Source organism: Pelecanus crispus, chromosome 1 (genome assembly GCF_030463565.1).
Source record: "Pelecanus crispus isolate bPelCri1 chromosome 1, bPelCri1.pri, whole genome shotgun sequence".
Classification (NCBI taxonomy): domain Eukaryota; kingdom Metazoa; phylum Chordata; class Aves; order Pelecaniformes; family Pelecanidae; genus Pelecanus; species Pelecanus crispus.
The window spans coordinates 197,088,293-197,111,194 of NC_134643.1; the positions used below are offsets into that span (position 1 = coordinate 197,088,293).

Below are 22,902 nucleotides of genomic sequence, written 5' to 3' on the forward strand. Positions count from 1 at the left end.
ATTTCACCGACTCTGCTATCTTCTGCACAAATAGTTGTCTATAGGTTCTATCACATATGACAAACAGAGCTCTCTTTGTACTACATGAATATATAAATATGGATAAAATAGGTATAAATATGGAACAACAGTAAAATAACAAAAAGAAAACATATCCACTTTGGGCATTCCCTTTCCTATTACCTCAGTTACATTAGCCTTATGAACAGTGCAGCAAGTCCTTTACCTTTTATTTGATCAATGGTATGTGAAAGTGTTAATGAAAATAAAATTGTTTTTCCCAATCCTCAAAGTGAGGGAAAATTGTCAGAATGGAGGTTGTATATTCCACAACTTTCTATTTCCTTTCTCCTCTGTGCCTAATTCTATCAGCCAACTTTGTATTTATGTAGTTTTATGGTTTCTAAACATTTACCTCTTTTTTTTTGTATAAAATAACCAGCAGTCACTTGTAAGCTCCCTGATTTCTTTCATCTCCTACCTTCAGAATCCACTTGTGCCCCAGGGAGCCAAACTGAATTGGCTTTGTCCTTAAATAAGACACTAGAAACTCAGCTCAGACAAGATGTTCTAAAGCTGGTGATCCTTAACTGAAACATTCTAAACACTGTCGTCATTGAATGAAAATTAATGGTTCAGTCAACCTTAAAGGAAGGATCTAAAAGTAGGCAGTATTAAAAAATCCTTACCTTCCTTTCTCAAGGTTTTCAAAGCTCATCCACACCTAAAATGGCCAGTCATGGAATGGACAGGCAATCTCTAAAGTAATAAAAAGGTTGTACCTCTACTTTGTAAGAGAAAGGCTTTGAAGTAAACAAACTGCTGAAGAAAGGGTCTTTACATCTGAAACCAAAATATAAGCTCTGCAGGAGAAAAAAACATTTTCATGGCCTGCCTCCCACTCTGTTCCCTCAAGTGGAGAACTACTTTTGGTCTTTATATTGTTCTGATCCTGGTGGGAAGTGAAGACAGTGTTTATCCTTGATATAATCAGAAAGTCTACAAAAAGCCTGTGTTTTAGTTCTTACCCAATAAAATGCTGAGACAACGAAATGTCAAACATCAGGACAATACATTCAGAAGGAACTTCTGGATAGACAGGAACAGGAATTATGTTGCTGTGCAATAAACTTATGTAAAAAAATGTATCAAGACCAAGCAGAGAAGGAATTAGACTGAATAAGCCATGTCCAGTGTTACCTAATCAGGAAGGCTGATAACTCAAAACATGCATGATATTTCACTACTAATAAATAGAGTGAGAAAAGTTTACCAGTCGGGTGGTGGGGGTGGAGGTGCAACTTGTCCTTTTGATTTATAGTATTCCTCAACTCTTTGGCTGATATGAGAAAGGTCATAATGTGCATTAGCTTTCCTCTGCAAGTTGTCAAGCTTATCATAGTAATGACCATAATGGCCATGTACTCTAATACTTTCTGGCCTTTCTGCCACCTTAAATCTGGAGCTCTGTGGCTGAAAACACAATAAAGGATGTTAATTTATCTGTTCGCATTTGTATCAGTACACGTTTGAATTAACTTCTGTCCTCCTCCCCAATCTGAGTTGCATGGTAATATAGGCTGCCTACAGTATAGCTAGTGTAAGTTTTCCAAATCCTTTCACATATAACCCAGAAACTTCCTAACTTCTCACAGCATATGTAACTTCCCATTGTCTTTTCCTTTTCCACTGTTCCACCAGCTCCTGTCATTAAGCAGCAGCCCATATTGTTGTGCAAGTGAATCAGCATGGGGCTTTGTACCCTGTCGTGTTGTTGCCCTAGACCCGCTTCATTGTTCTGAAGCCTAAAGCACTGAATTAATTCCAGGAGAATCTCATTTTGACATGTGAGAGCAAGGGGAATCTGAGGTAGTTCTGGGCAGTATACACATTAGCTGCTGCTTTCAGGGGAGCACTGTGCTACTTCATGTCACCAGCTCTTTGATTATGTGCCTGTGGGAGCTTGCCTTTCATTTCTCAAAGTCCTTACTGCAATGAAACATGCAGTATTTCTACTTTGTGACAAGACTGTCTTTTCCATTTCTTATAAGAACAATGGAGAGAAGGTGATGGTCTAGCTGCCACTGCATGATATAAAAGAAGTGTGGTAAGACATTCACAAACTCTTCCATGGCGGGAGACTAAAACCCACTATATAGCATCTAAGAAAAATGCTGAATTTGGCTTATTTTCTCACATAAATTAAAAATAATCTAAGTATCCCTTCCTTAGATGGTAAATACATTAACTAGTCTTCCTTGTTTTCCTTCTTAGAAACCTTTAAAATAGGCTCATCTACCTACGGTATAATCCAGATTACAGTAGAATACAAATTCTTAACTATATAAGAAGAAAATTTTACACTGACAATAATGTTCCCAAGGAAGAGGTAACCTCAAAATGTGTTTTTCTTGTCCCTCACTGAAATAAGTTTTACGGTATGGTATCCAGAAGCATGGCAATTCCAAGCAATAGGGAGAACAAATCAGGTCATCTAAATAAATGTAAGAGGATTGAGAACTGTGACCAGTGAAGCAGGTGCCCTGCTGACACAGGCCATGGAAGAGGCTGAGGTACTAAATGCCTTCTTCACTTCAGTCTTTACTAGCAAGACCAGCCTTCAGGAATCCCAGCCCCTGCGGCTAGGGGAAAAGTATGCAGCAAGGAAGATGTACCCTTGGTGGGAGAAAATCAGGTTAGAGAATACATAAGCAAACTGGACAAACATTAAGTCCATGGGCCCTGATGGGATGCATCCACGAATACTCATGGACCTGGCAGATGTCATTGCAAAGCCATTCTCTATTGTCTTTGAATGATCATGGCAGTGACTGGGAGAAGTGCCTGAGGACTGGAGGAAAGCGAATGTCACTCATATCTTCAAAAAGGGCAGGAAGAAGCTGCACAAGAAGGACATGGAACTGCTGGAGCGGGTCCAGAGGAGGGCCGCAAAAATGATCCGAGGGCCGGAGCACCTCTCCTATGAGGCCAGGCTGAGAGAGTTGGGGTTGTTCAGCCTGGAGAAGAGAAGGCTGTGAGGAGACCTTACTGCAGCCTTTCAGTACTTAAAGGGGGCCTATAGGAAGGATGGAGGCAATCTTTGTGACAGGACAATGAATAATGGATTTAAACTAAAGAAGAACAAATTTAGACTAGACATAAGAAAGAAATTTTTTACAATGAGGGTGGTGAAGCACTGGAACAGGTTGCCCAGAGAGGTGGTAGAGGTCCCATCCCTGGCAACATTCAAGGTCAGGTTGGATGGGGCTCTGAGCAACTGGATCTAGTTAAAGCTGTCCCTGCTCACTGCAGCGGGGTTGGGCTAGATGACCTCAAAAGGTCCCTTCCAACCCAAAGCATTCTATGATTCTATCATTCTATGATTCTATGATTCTATGAAGGAGGACCCAGGGAACTACAGGCTGGTCGGCCTCACATTAATGCCTAGCAAGGTGATGGAACAACTAATCCTGGAAACCATTTCCAGGCACATGAAGGATAAGAAAATCATCAGTACCAGTCAGCATGGACTCACCAAGGGTAAGTCATGCTTGATTGACTTGATAAGCTTCTATGATGACAAAACTGGGAGGACTGACACACCAGAAGTTGTGCTGCCGTCCAGGGGGATCACAACAAGCTGGAGAAATGGGCTGACAGGAACTTCATGGAGTTCAACAAGGGGAAGTGCAAAGTCCTGCACTGTGCACCAGTACATGCTGGGGGCTGTCCGGCTGGAAAACAGCTTGGTAGAAAAGGACCTGGGGGTCCTGCTGGACAGCAAGTTGACCATGAGCCAGCAACGGGCCCTTGCTGCAAAGAAGGTGAATGATATCCTGGGCTGCATTAGACAAAGTATTGCCAGCAGGTCAAGGGAGATGATCCTTCCTCTCCACTCAGCACTGGTGAGGCCACATCGTGAGTGCTGTGTCAAGAGAGACAGGGATATACTGGTGAGAGCCCAGTAAAAGGCTACAATGCTGATTAAGGGACTGGAGCACTTCTCATATGAGGAAAGGCTGAAAGAGTTCAGGCTGTTAAGCCTAGAGAAGTCTCAGGTGGGATCTAATCAATGTACATAGATACCTGAAGGGAGGGTGCAAAGAGAATGGAGCTAGGCTCTTTTCAGTGGTGCCCAGGGACAGGAGAAGAGGCAATAGGCACAAACGGAAACACAGGAGGTTCCCTCTGAACATGAGGAAACACTTCTTTCACTGTGAGGGTGGCGGAGCACTGGCACAGGTTGCCCAGAGAGGTTGTGGAGTCTCCCTCCTTGGAGATACTCAAAAACCACCTGGACATGGTGCTGGGCAAACAGCTCTAGGTAGCCCTCCTTAAGCAGGGTCCTGGACAAGGTGACCTCCAGATGCCCCTTCCAACCTCAACCGTTCTGTGATTCTGCAAATCCTGGAGCAACACGTTCAAAGTATGACACTATACAAGTATCCCTACAACCCCTGCAAACTGGTTGCTTCATTTGGATGCTGAAAGAATGTGGGAACTTTCCCAATGTTAATATTAGAGTATGTATCATAGATCAAAACACTGGACAAAATTCTGCCTTTGATTACAGCAGTGCACAGTGAAAGGAAACTTAACCTTCCTAACTTAATCCATCTCTGGGTTTGCATTGGATATGCACAAATGTGACTATGAGGAAAACTAAGTCCTATATTCTGCACAAGGCCAGTATTATCCATAGGTAGTGTAAGTGATTGCTTGAGGGCTGCTGTTCTTGGAACTCCACAATCCCCCACCATCAGTTAATCCACCATAACTGCACTGTGCAATTAGTGCTGGGAGCTCCCAGGTCCTGAATGTGCTTTGCTCACCAGCGCCCAAGGCAGTACTATGCTTTTGGAGATAAACATAAAGGTACAAAGTAATGCCAGGGAAAAGGCTGGAGACAGCATACAGCTGATACCCAGCCTGAGGAAAGAAGGAGGTGGAAAATGAGTACGGAACACAAGTGTTTGTGAAGAACTGGGGCTTTCTGCTGTAGGGTTTAGTTTGTTGTAATAGTAGACAAGTGCAGTGGGTGCCAGTGGTTTTGCCCGTGAATGGGCTCTCAGAAGGTCTGAAGTAAGAAGATCAGTGTATTTGCTTCTATAGCAAAAATGCAAACACAGAGTTTATTTGCCTTTGTGCAAATTTAAATGCAAAGCATGCCTGACTCCTTGTGTTACAAAGGACCATACTGAAGCAGCCTAAATTTGGTGTTTCCCGCTTAGGCTTTCTACAACCTCTTCTGAGGCTTCACGAGTGCTTCACTGTCTCTTCTGACTTAGTGTAGGCATTAAGCTGAATTTAATACATCTTATAAGGCCTTTTAAAGGGTCTTTTCTAAGAGCAGGAATTTGCCTTCTGAAGATGATTAAATATTACAGGAATGTGGATGCACAGTACCTGAAAAATAGGCTGTTGCCTTCTTGAAGGTGGTTTCCAATCATTTCTTGGAAATAATTCCTGTTTCTTGACAGGTACCACCATTCCAGATTCTGGAGAAAACTGGTCCTGGACTCTCCTTTTTTGAAGTTTATGTGCTTTTTAAGTATGAAAGATTAAAAGGTTACCTTCTGTGCACTCTACATGATTAATAATCATGTAGTTGCAGACCATCGTAAGGTGCATACACCTAACACTGACAGGTCAGGCTAACAAACATTCCTTACATCCTTTCATCATCATCACCATCATTGTCATCACCATACTTAACACCTCCTAGGCATTCTGCCTTTCACTCTTACAATGACATGCTTTTGAAAACATCATGATTTGTCACACTCATGTAAAGTGGATCTTATTGATTAGTTTTGCAAAGAAGCACAATGAATAAAAGAGAGACCTCTATAAACTAGAATTCTGATTTGATGCTAGTACCAAGAACAGAAAATAGGAGGTCTGATTCTTAGGCTCATATTTCATTGGAAGCTAGGCATCTACCTGCTTAGGCATTCCCATTCTAGACTTAGCCCTCAGTATTCTACAAATTGCTAGACAATCTTGTAGTACTTGTGAGATTTGGAAAGAAGGGCTGAAAAGTGAAAAATTTACTTTATCAGTTCCCCACGTAGGAAAAAATAAAAGTACATACCATTCCAGTTTGGCCAGTTAGTATTTTGCAAATACCTTAGCTGCAATAATGAAAAGTAGTGTCTTTTCTAGGATTAAGTAGTTTCTAAATGAATTTTCAAATTTTCCTGAGTAATGATTGTGAGAGTATCATGTCTGGGAGATAAAATATATTAAAATTATGAGTATATGACCATAGATATCTTTTAGAATGCCTAAGTGACTTAGATGTTCAGGTGCCTCTATCCAAATTGCATTAGAGACCTGAAGGCAGATAAATCTCATTGGAAGTCATTTCCAAAATAACATTTTTGGTGGGGAGGGAAGTCCATAGTGTAGTTAAGAAACTACATACGTTTATTTTCACAAATCTGTTTAAACTAATACTTCCAAACATAAATTTGAGGAATAATTATGATATACTGAAGAATACAGAATGAGGAAAAGGTTATGTTGCCAGAAACATGCCAGATGTTCAGGAGTTCATAGAGAAACCATTTAGTCTCATTCATGTTTTCTAAGAATGTGCATACACAATCTGATCTATCAATGAGCACTGAATCCAAATAGAGTTCATTGTCTCTCACAATTTAATCTGATTTATAATATTTTGTAAAATATATTTTTACTATTTTGTAAAATACCGTGGAGCACATTTTGCAAGATTTTTGCATTTTTGTGCCTAGCTTGGAAAAAACGAGAAAGGAGGTTTTTCATGTGACAGACCTAAACTGCACCTAGACCAAAGACTCTCAGTTTTGTAAATTCTATTCCTAAAAGAATTAAGATAAATGTTTCAGCACTTTCCTATGGCAGCTTTTCTAGCTGAAGGTTGCTAATGAGCTGGCCTTAAAGTTGTCTTTTCCTGAACAGGACAGCAATGCACTGTCTGGGGTGAATGTTTCATTTTTAGCTTTGTGTAAAACTCCAAATGTGCAATAAAGACTGCTGGAGAAAGTTATAGCCATCACGTATATCATAACTAACAAATGTTAGTGTAGAACTAATGTTAAAGAATATTATTATCATTACCTTGTATCAGTTTGGCTGCAGGCTGTGATGCTGAAGGCCTTGTGCTATGTATCACAGTGTGACTAAGCTCTTCCTGTGTTATCTATAAGAAAAAAGGTATCTGATAGAGCTATTCATACTACTTTGATACATATTTTTCTCTCAGCAAGCAGCAGTACAGGCACTTACCTCAGGGGGCAAATACCTGAGAATGAGCTTCTGCAAGAAGGGCTTCCTTAGAATAGAGTTGATAGATGGTCGATCTCTTGGAGATATTTTAAACAACTGAGAAATCAATATCCTCAGGTCATATGAATAGTTGGGAGACACTGGATGAAAATGTCCTCTACAGATCTTCAGCACCAGCTGGTGCAAACTATTGCCTTCAAACTTAATCAATGAAAACAGTAAAAAGAGGACAGTAAGTACTGCTGGTTGAAAATTATGGACTAGACACCCCAACTTGAAAAAAAAAGGTACTTGCTGACAGAAGCCCTGTGCTATACAATCTCTTCACAAATCTTTTCTTGCTATCCATAGTTTGCTGTAGGAAATTAGTATAACCAATTTCTGATTGTATTTTCTGGTTACATTCTACTTGTTTCAGTTGCATGACTCAGCAGGTCCAATAGCTTTTGTACCTGGAAGAGCTTTATTCATACTCTGCTGTCATACAGTAGCAATTTTTCCAGAATGAAACATGATTTATTTTGCCAAAAGCTGTTCAACAGAGACCTGCATACATACTGTCTTCACAGTGTTCATCTTCAAAACCTCACTCCACACAACTCAGCCTCTGAGTTCTGCACCCCCTCAGGAACCAAGGTATAATCTGATTTTTAACAACTGATGCTACTCAGATAACTCAGCCCTCTCAGTTCAGGAGATCTCTTAACAGGTCAGCATCAATATAGTTTTTAGGGCCTTATAAAGGCAAAACTAATTTTGAAAGCAACTTCTTTCTAAAATTACCATTTTATTTACTTGGCTATTTTGAAGGTGTTGTAAACAAAATTTGCCTTAACTTCAGCTGCATTTCTTGTGTACATCAGCATCTAGCCCCTGCCTTCAAGTTAAAAATGGGCAGCAATACAGAATAAAACAGCTAATATTCATAAGAAGTAATATTAATGTTTTCTCACTTTGTGAAATCTGGAGTTTTGCTCAGCAGTATCCCCTTGCTTTCAGCTCGGCACAATTGCTCTCCCTATCAGTGCTGCTCTGCCTTCTCCCACATCCAAGCCCAGCAAAAGGTCAGCTGCTGGGCCCAGGAATCAGATCCTTTTCCTGTTGTCAGGATTAGTCTCTGCTGTGTTCCCTTCTCTACATAACACTCACAGGCTGAGGATTATCTGAGGCTCAGATCAGGCTGAGGACAACACAGTTTCCTGAAGATGCTACCTCAGTTATCTTCTGACATGAATGTGCTTCCAAACAAAATGAAACCTGTAGGAAAATGCTTCTGGGGACTCAAACTGTTTGCTAGGGAAATGTGGGTTTCAAACTCTTTAGTAAGTATAGATTGGTATTTTCAAATAGAAATGAGTAAAATTATATGCCTAAAGCCTAACCTTGAGGTTTGGCTTTAATTCTTTAAATTGTTCACCTGCCTTTTGAAAAAGTTTTGTACTTATTAAAGAGTAAATGCACCTTGGGGCGGGGAGGAGGTGTGTATAAATTGTAGAAAGACAACATAATATATTGTATTTTAGTATGCACAAACCAGACACAATACAAAAAATTAAACACTGGCAGTCATTCTTTAATATCAGTAAGTAAATTGAAAATAATTCTAGCAGCTGACTATGAATACTATTATTACTACAGCTTTTGCAGGCTGCCCACTACCTGTTTAAATAATATGATATGGATCTGATTCTATGGTACTTACAGGATGCTTTAGTGCACATAGCTCATAAAGCACACAGCCAAGAGACCAAATATCTCTGTGAATAAAAAGTAATTACAAAATTTCAGGGAAAAGACTATGATATTTTCATACATGCAGGCAGTACCAATTCTCAGCTCTCAAATTTATTAACATTATTCCATCACAGATTAAATTGGTGCATCTTTTAATTTTTCTTAAGATGCACTGAAAAGAACAACCTGAAATTTCTTTCTAGTTGTGGTACCAATGTTTCTGTGGTACCTAAGTAGGTAGTACAATTATCATTGGAAAAGGCACAACATAAAGAATGTCTGCTTAATATTTGTAGCAGGACAAAGGGCAAAGCTATCTCTGGCTGACTTGATTGTTAAGGAGACAGTAAGGGAGTAAACTTGTGTGAACAGCACCTTAGAGCTGAGATGCCAGTCTGAGCTCCAGGATATTTGGTGTTGATCACATCCCACACACAGAGAAGGGTGTCAAGCTCACTCAGCTCCTGACTTTTCAGTGCTTCTCAACTTGTTATTTTGGTATTTTGTGTTAAGCCTGAGTGAGCCTTTACAATTCTCAGACCTATTTGTCTTTCCTGCAGGTGGCTACTGCAAAGTTCCAGAACTGCCAACCCAGCAGCTTTCATTTTAGTGTATTTTTATAAATCACAAATGAGTGTATCAAAAAGGCATAAACTTGGAATTGAAAAGATCCATTCTTGCATCGGTTATTACGCGCTGGAAACACAGAGAGAAATTTAGTATTTGATGGAGAACCAGATAAAGCAAAGGAAAAAACCCCTATTTTACATTTCACGTCACTACTAATAAGGAGTATTAAAAGAGAATGAGATTGAACTTTAAAGTGCAAGTAATTTTATAAAAAACAAAAAATATAATTATGCTAAGCCTCTAGATGAATCACAACAGATTCATGATTGCTGTGCTCTGGACACTGTGAGTCAAAATACAACTGACAGTGTTGTATAGTATAACATAGTTGTTGTATATGATTGATGCACTTAATTATTGTACACAGTAACACAAAACTTCACAAAGGGTGACATGTGAAATTCCTGGTGCCCTGCAGAAATACTGATTTAAACCATTACATTACTAAAGTAAGTTCTCTTGTAGCTGCATGCCCTCATGCACAAGCATATGAAAGAAAGACGGAGACTTACGTTTTATTGTTATACGGTCGATTTTCACAGATCTCGGGTGACAGATAATAGGGGGTCCCTACACAGGTATGGGCAAATTCCGTAGTGCTAATGAAACACAATGAAGAAAAAGGCTTACACACTGAAAAAGTTTACAAGCAATTGAATCATAGAATCATAGAATGCTTTGGGTTGGAAGGGACCTTTTGAGGTCATCTAGCCCAACCCCGCTGCAGTGAGCAGGGACAGCTTTAACCAGATCAGGTTGCTCAGAGCCCCGTCCAACCTGACCTTGAATGTTGCCAGGGATGGGGCCTCCACTACCTCTCTGGGCAACCTGTTCCAGTGCTTCACCACCCTCACTGTAAAAAATTTCTTCCTTATATCCACTCTTATATCCAACTGAACTAGAGGCTTCTTTGCCCCAGGTGAAAAGCCTGTGGGGGACATTATTTCTACTCTCCAAATAGTTGAATAATAGAACACCCCAAGAAAAACTAAAGCATTTCCCAGTTCCATGCAAAAATAACCAACTATTTTAATAGCGGAAAGTGTTTGCACTTAAATAGAAAGCACACAAGTTCTCTTTTCCCCACTTTTCCTCAACATTGTAATCAATATTTTCAAGGCATGTTTATCCTTAACACAGAATTATGAAAGCTGTCAAAGACACTGCAAAATATTAGTCATCTCCAACATACTCATTGAAGTAAGAATAGTGGAGGTGGTAGTCAGTCATGCAAGCCAGAAACAGTGGAAGGAGGAAGTACTGCCCAGAAACTAAAAGAGGAGTAAATGAATTCTAGTTCCATCTTTGGTGCTGACTTGTGAAGGTGTAGCCAAATAGCACCAGTTGGATTTATTTCACTTGCTTTTAGATATCTACTCTGTGGATGTCATCAAGAGTCACTGGGAAGTCAGCAGAGAGAAAAAGGTACTCACAGACTATGATTCCTCTCCCTCTATACCAGACGACAATAAAGTTGTAAGTTAAACTCTGTTGTGGCTTAACCCTAGTCAGCAATCAAGCACCACACAGCTGCTTGCTCACCCTCCCCTGCCCTGGTGGGGTCGGGGAGAGAATCAGAAGGGCAAAAGTAAGAAAACTCATGAGTTAAGAACAGTTTAATGATCAAAATAAAATAAAATAAAATAAAAATAATAAATTGTAATGAAAAGGAAAATGACAAAAAAGAGAGAGAAACAAAACCCAGGAAAACAAGCGATGCAACTGCTCACCACCCACTAGCTGATGCCCAGCCAGTCCCCAAGCAGCAATCACTGCCCCCCGGCCAACTTCCCCCAGTTTATACACTGAGCATGATGTCATATGGTATGGAATAGCCCATTGGCCAGTTTGGGTCAGCTGTCCTGGCTATGCTCCCTCCCAGCTTCTTGTGCACCGCCTTGCTGGCAGAGCATGGGAAGCTGAAAAGTCCTTGACTTAGTAGCCTTTGACACAGTCTCCCATAGAATTCTCCTTAGGAAGCAGGCAGCTCATGTCTTGGATGGTCGTAGTCTTCGCTGGGTAAAAAACTGGTTGGGTGGCCGAGCCCAGAGAGTTGTGGTGAATGGAGTTAAGTCCAGTTGGCGACCGGTCATGAGCAGTGTTCCGCAGGGCTCTGTTTTGGGGCCAGTCTTGTTTAATATCTTTATCAATGACCTGGATGAGGGGATTGAGTGCACCCTCAGTAAGTTTGCAGATGGCACCAAACTGGGTGGGAGTGTCAATCTGCTCGAGGGTAGGATGGCCCTGCAGAGGGACCTGGACAGGCTGGACTGATGGGCCGAGGCCAACTGGATGAGGTTTAACAAGGCCAAGAGCCGGGTCCTGCACTTCGGGCACAACAACCCCATGCAATGCTACAGGCTTGGGGAAGAGTGGCTGGAAAGCTGCCTGGCCGAAAAGGACCTGGGGGTGCTGGTTGACAGCCGGCTGAACATGAGCCAGCAGTGTGCCCAGGTGGCCAAGGCGGGCAACAGCATCCTGGCTTGTATCAGGAATAGTGTGGCCAGCAGGAGCAGGGAGGTGATTGTCCCCCTGTACTCGGCGCTGGTGAGGCCGCACCTGGAATACTGTGTCCAGTTTTGGGCCCCTCACTACAAGAAAGACATTGAGGTGCTGGAGCGTGTCCAGAGAAGGGCAACGAAGCTGGTGAAGGGTCTGGAGCACAGGCCTTATGAGGAGCGGCTGAGGGAACTGGGGCTGTTTAGCCTGGAGAAGAGGAGGCTGAGGGGAGACCTTATCGCTCTCTACAACTACCTGAAAGGAGGTTGTAGTGAGGTGGGTGTTGGTCTCTTCTCCCAAGTAGTTAGCGATAGAACAAGAGGAAATGGGCTCAAGCTGCACCAGGGGAGGTTTAGATTGGATATTAGGAAAAATTTCTTTACGGAAAGGGTAGTCAAGCATTGGAACAGGCTGCCCAGAGAGGTGGTGGAGTCACCATCCCTGGAAGTGTTCAAAAAACGGGTAGACGTGGCACTTCGGGACATGGTTTAGTCTAGTCTACCCTTAATTGGTTTAGTGTGGACTTGGTAGTCTAGGTTAACGGTTGGACTGGATGATCTTAAAGGTCTTTTCCAACCTAAACGATTCTATGATTCTACGATTCTATCTTAAAGGTCTTTTCCAACCTAAACGATTCTATAATTCGTAGTATAAGCACTGCTTAGCAACAACTAAAACATCAGTGTCTTATCACATTATTATCATGCTAAATACATAACACAGCACTATACCAGCTACTAGGAGGAAAATAAACTCCCAGCCAAAACCAGGACACGCTCTTTTATAAAGTATATGAAGTCTGGGTGCCAGAGGTGCCACAGACACCTAACTGCAAGTAAAAGTATTGGACACTATTTTGCATTTTGGAAAACGGAGATGAAAATGCCTTTGTATACCCCAGGGGAGGAGGAAAAGAGAGCCTGAGAAACTTAATTCACTTGTTATATGAGGAAAAGTACTATCATGCTCCAATTATTTTGTTGTATATGCCTATTAAATACTCTTTAAAATGTCCATACTTGGACATTCAAATTCTGAGGTTTACTTCCTATCTGCTGTGCACTATTCTGCTGTGTAGGAGCAATCCTTAAAGCAATTATCCCCAGAACACTTCTGAAGATAAGCACTTTCTGCATAAGTAGTTTGCATGTGGAGAGTTGAGGCACTGACAGTAGGTCTATGCTTCACAAAGGAACACACCACAAAGGTACAAGAGCTGGCAGAGACTGCAGCTCGAACAGCGACATGGCATATCCCTGGAGATGAGCAGGCTTGGATCAAGGCACTATCCAAACATGCTAATCCAATATATTCCAACTCTCAGCAAGACTTCCTAGCTCTGATGCGCCACTGAAATGGCAAGGTTATGTAGGTCTAAATCCAAAGCCAACCTGATGGGGCCTTGACAGAAATTACACGGGCTGTATGTCCATGTGAAGAATGCATAAAGGTACCTAATACATGTACACAATTAAGTACATCTAAAGAGAATGAGCAAAATGCTGATGTTGGTTAAAGTTATCTGTTCACTGATGCTGTGTAGACAGAAATGTGGTTAAACTTACAATGACTTAATTTAGGGATAGGAATAGTTTTAACAAGTGAGTTGCAGCAGGTGGAGTACAAAGCAACTGAGAAGGACTGATACTAGAGGGACAATCTGCAAAATGATCAGTAGAGGAAATTACCTTTCCACACAATACCTAATTACACTGTGGACCTTCTTTGCCACAGTATCCTGCCAAGGTCAAAGATAATCAAGCAGCTCAAAAAAAGATCAAATTCAAGCATTGTTCTGTTGTTAGCATGCCCCCTGGCATGTTTTGGACACACCAGAAAGCACTCTCCGCACTCTCCTAGCCGACACCTGGCCACGATGCAGGATAGGCCAACCTTGTCCCCAAGATCAGTAAAAACAAGGCCACCTTCTTTGGGAAAACAGAGTTTAACCATATGGATGCAAGCCATGCCATGGCATTTATTCTCAGGCCCAGAGAGTGGGTTCTGGCCCTTTTTTAAAAATTAATATAGGCACAGTCTTGGAGGACATACAAAGAAAAACTGTAAAAACTCTTTTCTTATACTCTTTCCTAAGTTTTTAAGGCTCTTCACTAAGTTTTTAATGCTCTTCACTTTCTTTTTTATGAGGCACCAGAAGTGATTACCAACAGCTGCAAGAGCAGGAGCTGTGCCTCCAGAATCTCTTTATGTCAGTTCCACAGAGAATAGGGAAAGACTGGGGCTTCCCCACCCTATGTCCTATACATAACAGAAGTCCAGTTACTAGGCTGGATACATCTGTGGTTTCGTGCAGGATGGCATGTTTTAGGATAACAGAAAAAAATGTAGTATCAGACCCTTTGTATCCCAGACCTCTTGAACAAGTACAATCCACAACAATTTGCACATTCAGGTAGCATTCTGAACATTCAGAAACAGTCCAGTTTGGTGTAGGTCACAGACTAATTAAAAAAGGTGCTTACCTGTTCAACTGTCTTGCTATGCCAAAGTCCCCAAGCTTTGCTACCTTTCCATTATTGGTAAGAAAAATATTCTGCAAATAAAACCAAAACTGGTATACGAAAATGAAACATGGCAGAGCTTCTTAAGCATATTTTTTACAGGACAAAATCACCCCCTCTCCAGTATCAGTTTTACTACCTGTGCTTTTACATCTCTGTGTAAAATCTTCTTGTCATGAATATGCTTCAAGCCCAAGGAGATCTGCACAAACCAACTCAGAATCTGCAGTGGAAGTTGAAGGGAACAGGTATCTATAAATTTGTGTGACTCTAATGTCCAGTGGGGCATCTTACTGAAATATATAAAATGAAGACAACAACAAAATCTAAAATATGTAGAGCACATACAATATAAAATATTAAGAAATAATATTTTTAAAATTAATGTCATAAACATCTCCTTTCATTTTTTTTAGTGCTATCACAAAACTAAATGGAAATAGATACCTGCTCCACTTTCCTTATCCCCATCAAGCTTTCACTGACTGCGACAGGACAAGTACTTGAACAAGGACTGAAGAAGCACGCCAAAGGACAGTAAGAATACTAGACCTTTATTTAGAAATGAGTGAGTTCAAATAACAGTTAAGACAGAACTGGGAAGTGTCGTCTTAATCTTCAGTGGTGAAAGTCATACCACCCCATTATAATATTTGTAGTCTTACCAAATGTGGCCCAGCAAAAAACTGAAACAAAGGGTGAAGGACTGAAATGTGATGAAAGAAGGGAGCTATGAAGAAACTTGCGTAATAAGAAAGCACACAGGTTTGTCCTTTATCCTTGACCCAGTACAACTCTTAAACATATATTTCACTTCAAATATACATGTGTTTTTTTGAACAAGGGCCTTTGGACTTAATTCAGAAACAAAAGTACAATGTGGTTATATGCTTCTCTATTTAGAAAAAGTGATGGTCATGAAAGACTTTGATTCCAGTAATAATCTTCTATTTAGTAATGCTTCACATTAAGCAGATAATTTCCTGAATAGGGCTGATGCCACAAATGAGACTTTCTTAGGCATACATTTGAAAATATAAAGATATTTTAACAATGTTATGTTAAATTGGGCGATTTGCTTTTCTTTCGTGATTGGTAGATGTATCTTTAGTTTCTATAATCCACTCTTCTATCTGTACTTCCTTTACCTTTCTTTAGATATGTGTTATTCTGTCCTGTTGTCAAGGGGTTTATGTGTGTTGGTTCTCTCTTTTGTGTTTTCATGATCTGTAGTTTTGTCCTCTCTTTATTTTCTCTCATGTTCTCTCTACAGCTAGTATGACTCCCAATAGGATGTTAAAATTCATTATTACTGAACCAGTAATTCACTTCCAACTGACTTCTACACAGAGTGTATTTCGACTAACAGGTTGGACACTATCTATCTAGTTTCTAGGTAAATTTACATTGTACCTGCAAAAGTGGAAGACTATGCCTGATTATATCAGGATTATTATAACCTCAGAGTTCAGTAGAAAGTCCAATATATAAGAGAAAATTTCCTTCAGAAAGCTAAGAGTTAGGAAAAAAAAAATGAGTAAGTAAGGAATAGTGGGAAATGCCGTTTCTGTGAATTGCAATACCTATCATACTCACCTATTTACAAAATAAAATAGATGTGAACATGGTCCAAAAGCAGCCAGATGTCTGGGCTTGTTTCTCTGTGCTGGTTTAACAATTGAAATGGCATCAGAGAATTCTTGACCCAAATGAAATGAATGAGAGATTTACCATTGACTTCAGTATAAAGCAGGATATGCCATGATGCAAATAGCATAAACAAATGAAGAGTTTGTATATAATATATCCCCCCATAATTCTAAAACACCGTTTAAAAGGAAGTCTTTAGGGCTTAGTAGGTATACTACTAATACAAAGAAAAAGTGCATCCACAATGGAAGGAGCAAGGGCGGGGGGCAGGGATAAAAATGTCATCAAAATACTGCTAATGAATTAGTTTAAGATCTTAAAGTAGTGTAAAAAGCAAACTCTAAACTCACATTAAAATTACCCAAGTTTCTTTAAAACGTTCAATTATTCAGACAGGCCAGAAAAGAAACAGTAGCTAGTACCAGATAATTCAAACCATGTGTTTTATATAATATGTCCTTCCCTCTAAAGATAACTTCTTTCACCTGGTCCTCGTCAAACAGCACTCCATGCTGCATATTTATCCGCTTCATTAAATCTCCACCATCACAATATTCCATCACAATATATAGCTTGTTCTCTTCTGAAAGGAAAAGTATAATTTTTCCTTTATTACTCGTTAATACAGCAATAAAATATTTTTATTTTATATGGTCCTTCTTTCAAATGGTAGTTAACCCTCTCCCTACTCCTCCATTTCAAAGAGTAACTGAGAAAAAATGGATACTTCCAGTGAAACCTGATGCAAAACTAAGACGTGAAAATATATTTAAATGAAGATTAACCAAAATATTAAATACATGAGAAAACCCTCAAGAGGCCACACTGATAGAAAGACTGATGTTCTTACAGGCAATGCTTAGCAGAATGCTTCACAGTTGGGATTGTTCCCCAATAATAACTAAGTATACAGTTAGGCTTAGGGAAAAGGTGAAAAGTAGACAGTGTCCAAACAGTAGAAATAAACAGCAGGGCTACTTAATACAGAAACTCACCCTATTCTTACCTCTCTGGGGTCCAGAAGACTACCAGATTTACATGTCCCTTAAAACATTTACAGTCCTGATCACAGAAAACAATTTGAACACAGGCTGTAACTATAGCATTCATTACATAAGGCATTGCTTATGACAGATGTTAGCAGGAAAAATAAATATAGGGAATTAGCTTTTATGGAGAACAGACTTCCTTCTATCTCTTTCGGTCCTGAAGAATCCTGTATCCTTGAGTGATACCTCAAAATATGGCTCAAGACAAAAGGCCAACAGGACCTATTTCTTGCTATACTCAAAAGCTCTATTCTCCTATTGAAACTCCTAGAAAACTCTCATTAAACCCTGGACTCCTACTGAAAATCAAAACTAGAGTTCAACGTAAGCAATGCAGACACCCCAGGAACTAGCATTCATGCCACAATACCTTAGGTCTCCTACACACACACAAAGAGGGCAACTGATAACTGAATTTGATACCTCATGTTCATTTTTAGCAGCTGGTACTGTCCCCACTGGTAAGTAAGGAGTTGGGGACATGCTTAAGGTTGGGCAATATTAGCAAGCTAGGTTTTGCTGCCGTCCACTCCTATAATCACAAATAAAACAAAAATGTTAAAAGTAAACCTTGCAAAGAAGCATAGAAGGTTACGATATTTGCATGCTTCATCTTGGCCAGAAGAATGACTTCTTTCTGAGAGGCTTCTTTTTCTTTCACAGGCATCTACAAAGAATTAAGAAACTATATGCTAGCAATGATATATTTAACTCTTTTAAAAAATAGTTACATTGTTATCAAACCATTCCCACAAATACAAAAAGACTGTGTACCAAGGTGATGCAGAAATGTTATAAAATATGATGTATATATAATGTAAAATATCAATTTGCAGTGCATGCTTGGAAATATATTGGAACGTTACTGAAGTCAAACCAAATTATGACATTTTACAAACAGGCAAATATATACATTTAAAGTGTTTACACAAATGCTATTGCTAAGCTAGCTGATGAATACAGTTAAACTCTAAAGTTATACTTCCCTTAAGTATCTGAAGAATAAGGGTCTAGATGATTCTGTATTCTTAATATGGGTGATCTCGAAAGAATAATGTAAGAAGTCCTTTGTTTTACTGGTGTTATGAGTTCTTGCAACATTTTGGGGAAACTCTTTGCCCTGTTACATTAAATGGGAAACTTCTATTTGGTTCATTGTGATCACATTTTCATCATCATTTTACTTCTTAAGAATTCATGTCTCTGCATATCCATCCATGAAAATGTCCTCTTGTATTTATAAAAGGTTTCTTACCCTCATTCTTAAGAAATAATTTTGAAATGTAACCCTCAAAGATTCAAAAATCATAAAGTGAATGAAACACACTCTACCACATCAAAAAAAAATTCTTATGACTTCAAAGCAGTAATTTTCTGTATCCAGCTCCTGATTTTTGAATGAGTGGGATCCACAATAATGTATTATTAATTTCCATTTTTCTATTTTGCGTACATCAAAATCTAAGATTAGCAATGCATGTTTTTTACTGGTCATGAACATAGAGAGAAACTTTTTTTTCTTACTACTAGAGTATCAATTTTTCTGGGTTTGGATCTGGAAGTTATACAGCTCTTTCTAGAACTGATGTATAAAAATTCATTCTTCTATTGTAATTCTCTAATATATTAGAAATTCACTAGTGTGGCCCTGAATAGCAAAAGACCTCTCAAAAGCATGTAGGTACTCATTGAAACTGACTGTTGAAACCCCCTGTACTGAAATCCCAGAGAGTTTAATTGCCTGTCTTTTGGGAACTAGATATAGAATCATAGAATCATAGAATTGTTTAGGTTGGAAAAGACCTTTAAGATCATCCAGTCCAACCATTAGCCTAACATTACCAAGTCCATCACTAAACCAATTAAGGGTAGAGTAGCAATTTCATGTTTCCTGGCTCGGTGGCTGATTATTTATAATGAAAGTAAAAACTAGGAATCATTAAGATTGGAAAGGACCTCTAAGATCATCAGTCCAACCATCAACCCAACACCACCATGCCCACTAAACCATGTCCCAAAGTGCCACATCTACCCGTTTTTTGAACACTTCCAGGGATGGTGACTCCACCACCTCTCTGGGCAGCCTGTTCCAATGCTTGACCACCCTTTCACTAAAGAAATTTTTCCTAATATCCAATCTAAACCTCCCCTGGTACAGCTTGAGCCCATTTCCTCTCGTCCTATCGCTAACTACTTGGGAGAAGAGACCAACACCCACCTCACTACAACCTCCTTTCAGGTAGTTGTAGAGAGCGATAAGGTCTCCCCTCAGCCTCCTCTTCTCCAGGCTAAACAGCCCCAGTTCCCTCAGCCGCTCCTCATAAGGCCTGTGCTCCAGACCTTTCACCAGCTTCGTTGCCCTTCTCTGGACACGCTCCAGCACCTCAATGTCTTTCTTGTAGTGAGGGGCCCAAAACTGGACACAGTATTCCAGGTGCGGCCTCACCAGCGCCGAGTACAGGGGGACAGTCACCTCCCTGCTCCTGCTGGCCACACTATTCCTGATACAAGCCAGGATGCTGTTGCCCGCCTTGGCCGCCTGGGCACACTGCTGGCTCATGTTCAGCCGGCTGTCAACCAGCACCCCCAGGTCCTTTTCGGCCAGGCAGCTTTCCAGCCACTCTTCCCCAAGCCTGTAGCGTTGCATGGGGTTGTTGTGCCCGAAGTGCAGGACCCGGCTCTTGGCCTTGTTGAACCTCATCCAGTTGGCCTCGGCCCATCAGTCCAGCCTGTCCAGGTCCCTCTGCAGGGCCATCCTACCCTCCAGCAGATTGACACTCCCACCCAGCTTGGTGTCATCTGCATATAGGAGTGGTATTCCTCTGACACCTGAGCCAGTCACCCTAACCTGCTTCTGCAGTCAACAGAAAGAAAGCACTTCTATGGCCTGATTCAGCTCATTCTAAAACAGAAGTCTAAAACACACAATCAAATGCTTTCTAAAAATATGTATTTCTCTTACTCTCCTAGAAAGGGAGTCTAAGCCAAGCAGCTGAGATGCTGACAGCTACAGAATGGAAATTTAAAATTAGATGAGATGAATCAAACTGCCATAAACATAAATGAGAATTCAAAAGACTCCATTGTGAATTACTTGTTTCTGAAAATATGGATGTGAAAAAAAGAAGGAAATGAAAAAAGTTTAGAGAAATGCATCACAAAATTGTGATTTGTTATTTCAGTGGCAATAGTTTCGTTGTAGCTGAATCATCTATTATAAAAGTTGAATTAGGTAGTGTCATGCATCGTAGGTAGAGAGAAGTCTTGAAGAGAACAAAAATGCAGTAAAAAGTAAACACTGTTATTATCAAAATAGGCATTTCATCTGTGCTTGTAAAATCACTAAATTAGCAAAGAGTACAGTCTTTGGAAAGTTTAACTACGTGTAATTGAGAGAGAACTACAAAGAGGATAAGGCATAACCCAAGTTCATACCCTAGCTAAATGCAATTAGCACAATCAGGTAAATAACTACCATTATCATCCAGGTTTTGTTGTTTTACCTTAGTTAAGTTGATCTCTTTGATAACACACTGCTCATTATCCACTTTTCCTTTTGCCAAGAATATTTTGCCAAAAGATCCTTCTCCAATTTTTTTAATGATTTCATATTTATCCATGATGTCTTCGTCTTAAAGCAGTGTCTATAATAAAAAGTCCCCAAATTAGTATTGCACGTAGTCAGTGCTATAGCATCTGAGTTTGTACTACTGAAATAGACACTACCTTTTAAGGCTGTCATTTTTATTACATTTTATCGCATTTTTATTACTGCTGATGATTCTTCCTAAAAATGTCATCTCCTGGAAGTCTGCAAATCATTGTGGATCTGAACTTTCAATAAGCAACAAGTTTATGAGTGTCTCATAAAGAAAAGCTGGAAGCTTAGTCGTGGTACATCCTAAAGTTAAAACATGAGAAGGCAGTAGAAAGTACTATGTAAGATCATAATATGATTTTGGAAAGTCTGAGTCATTATTTGCTGAAGTTAACAATACTGCAGGCTTGTTCTTTTAATGGAAAAAAAAATAAAATTATAATCTATTTCATCTTGATTTAGTTTAAACTAATGTGATCTAATGTTGTCAGCAGAAAGAAAAGCCACTGCATTTTGCAGGAGACCACATCCAAGTACAGTCGGGCATTAGCAGTCGTCTGGAAACCTCTGGCAGGAACGGTAACGTCCCTGGGTACTTGCAACCTATCCATACGCAAACTCACATAGCTAAATATGAGCAAACACTATGAAACTGTTCTTATTAGCTGGCTTGAGTTTTAGCAAGGGAGCCTCGCTAAGATGCGAGGCTTTCCCTGCCAAGAGGCCAGCCAAGCTCTGTGACAGGCTGCCTTGGGAGCCCGCGCGGGCTCCACGACAGGCAGTTTCCGAGGACCACTTCGACAGCGCAGGCAGAGTGACCTTCAGGCATTTAAAATTTAGGTATTTGGGTCAAAGCCAGCTCCTCTTCGTAGTCACTGGCGAGAAGCACCCACTCGGGTCAGCTGGGCCTCCCACACCGGTGTGACGATGGACCTGGCCCCCTCACCCACCAGGCTGCCCTCGGCCTGCGGTACCCCCAGGCCTCTCCCCGCCCAGGGCCTTGCCTCTGCGGGCACCTTAGTGGAAGCGGGGCGCTGGGGAGGGGAGGGCAGCAGGGCCAGACCTCGGGCAGAGTGGCGGCCTCGACCGCTACCACCCGCCGGGGGCGTGGGTGGAGGCGGCCAGCGCCTGCCTGGCCGCAGGGCCTGCAGGGAGCCACGGGTGGGCCGGTTCACAGCCCGCCGCTCGGGGCTGGGGGCAGGCGGCGCGGGGAGGGGAGGGGAGGCCGGCGGGGGTGCGGCTGTGCCCGCCGCGCTGCGGGGTCGCTCCCCGCCGCCCTTCCCGCCCCGGCTGTCGTGCCGTCGCCAGGGCGACGGGGCGCGGCGGGCGGGCAGCCCTAGCCGGGGCCTCCCTCCCCTGCGGCCCGGCCCAGCCCGGCTCGGCCTAGACCCGGCCCGGCCCGGCCCGGCCGGGGGACGCGATACCTGCCTGCGCCCGGCCGCCTTCGGAGCCCCGCGGCCAGGAGGAGGAGCCCTCCCCGGGCTCCTTGCCCCCCGGCGGGGTGTGGCGTTTGAAGGGGACGGCGAGGGCCCGCGGGGGAGCAGCAGGAGCCTGCTTTCCCTCACGGAAACGGCGCCTTCCTCCCACGACGAGCGTCTTTTGCTTTGGGTGGGCAGTAACAGGAGTAGGGTGGCCCAAAAGAAAACCTCGACTGCCTCAGGTTGACCAGCCGGGTTAGCTCGGCTGGTTAGAACACGGTGCCACGTTCTTGAATCCTTGGCAGAGCTTCCAGTACCAGCCTACATGCAAATCAGGAGGTGTGGTATGAAACGGCTCCATACCAAATCTACAGATTTCCTAAAGATTTTCATATCTATTATTCTCTAATAGTATTTATTACATGGGCACAGTCCGGAACAGCTTCCCCAGGTGAAGTCTGCTCTGAGAGTATTTCTGCTCTTCCTGGCCATGCTTCTGTAAAATGACCATTTAGTACCCAGTAGGCAGC

The 22,902-nt window shown here is 41.5% G+C and overlaps 1 protein-coding gene across 1 annotated transcript in view; it reads right to left on the minus strand.

Annotated features, from left to right (window-relative positions):
* Positions 1-20,976, minus strand: part of NEK5 (NIMA related kinase 5) — a 30,559-nt gene extending 9,583 nt beyond the window's left edge. The window contains exons 1-11 of the mRNA XM_075726177.1: positions 20,860-20,976; positions 17,927-18,023; positions 16,793-16,890; positions 14,797-14,880; positions 14,619-14,689; positions 10,149-10,235; positions 8,975-9,029; positions 7,273-7,473; positions 7,105-7,177; positions 5,407-5,543; positions 1,274-1,473 (exon numbers count right to left, since the gene is read on the minus strand). Coding sequence (XP_075582292.1) covers positions 1,274-1,473; positions 5,407-5,543; positions 7,105-7,177; positions 7,273-7,473; positions 8,975-9,029; positions 10,149-10,235; positions 14,619-14,689; positions 14,797-14,880; positions 16,793-16,890; positions 17,927-18,023; positions 20,860-20,976 — 1,220 coding nt within the window. The remainder of the gene's footprint in view (positions 1-1,273; positions 1,474-5,406; positions 5,544-7,104; positions 7,178-7,272; positions 7,474-8,974; positions 9,030-10,148; positions 10,236-14,618; positions 14,690-14,796; positions 14,881-16,792; positions 16,891-17,926; positions 18,024-20,859) is intronic.
* Between the last annotated feature and the right edge of the window lie 1,926 nt (positions 20,977-22,902).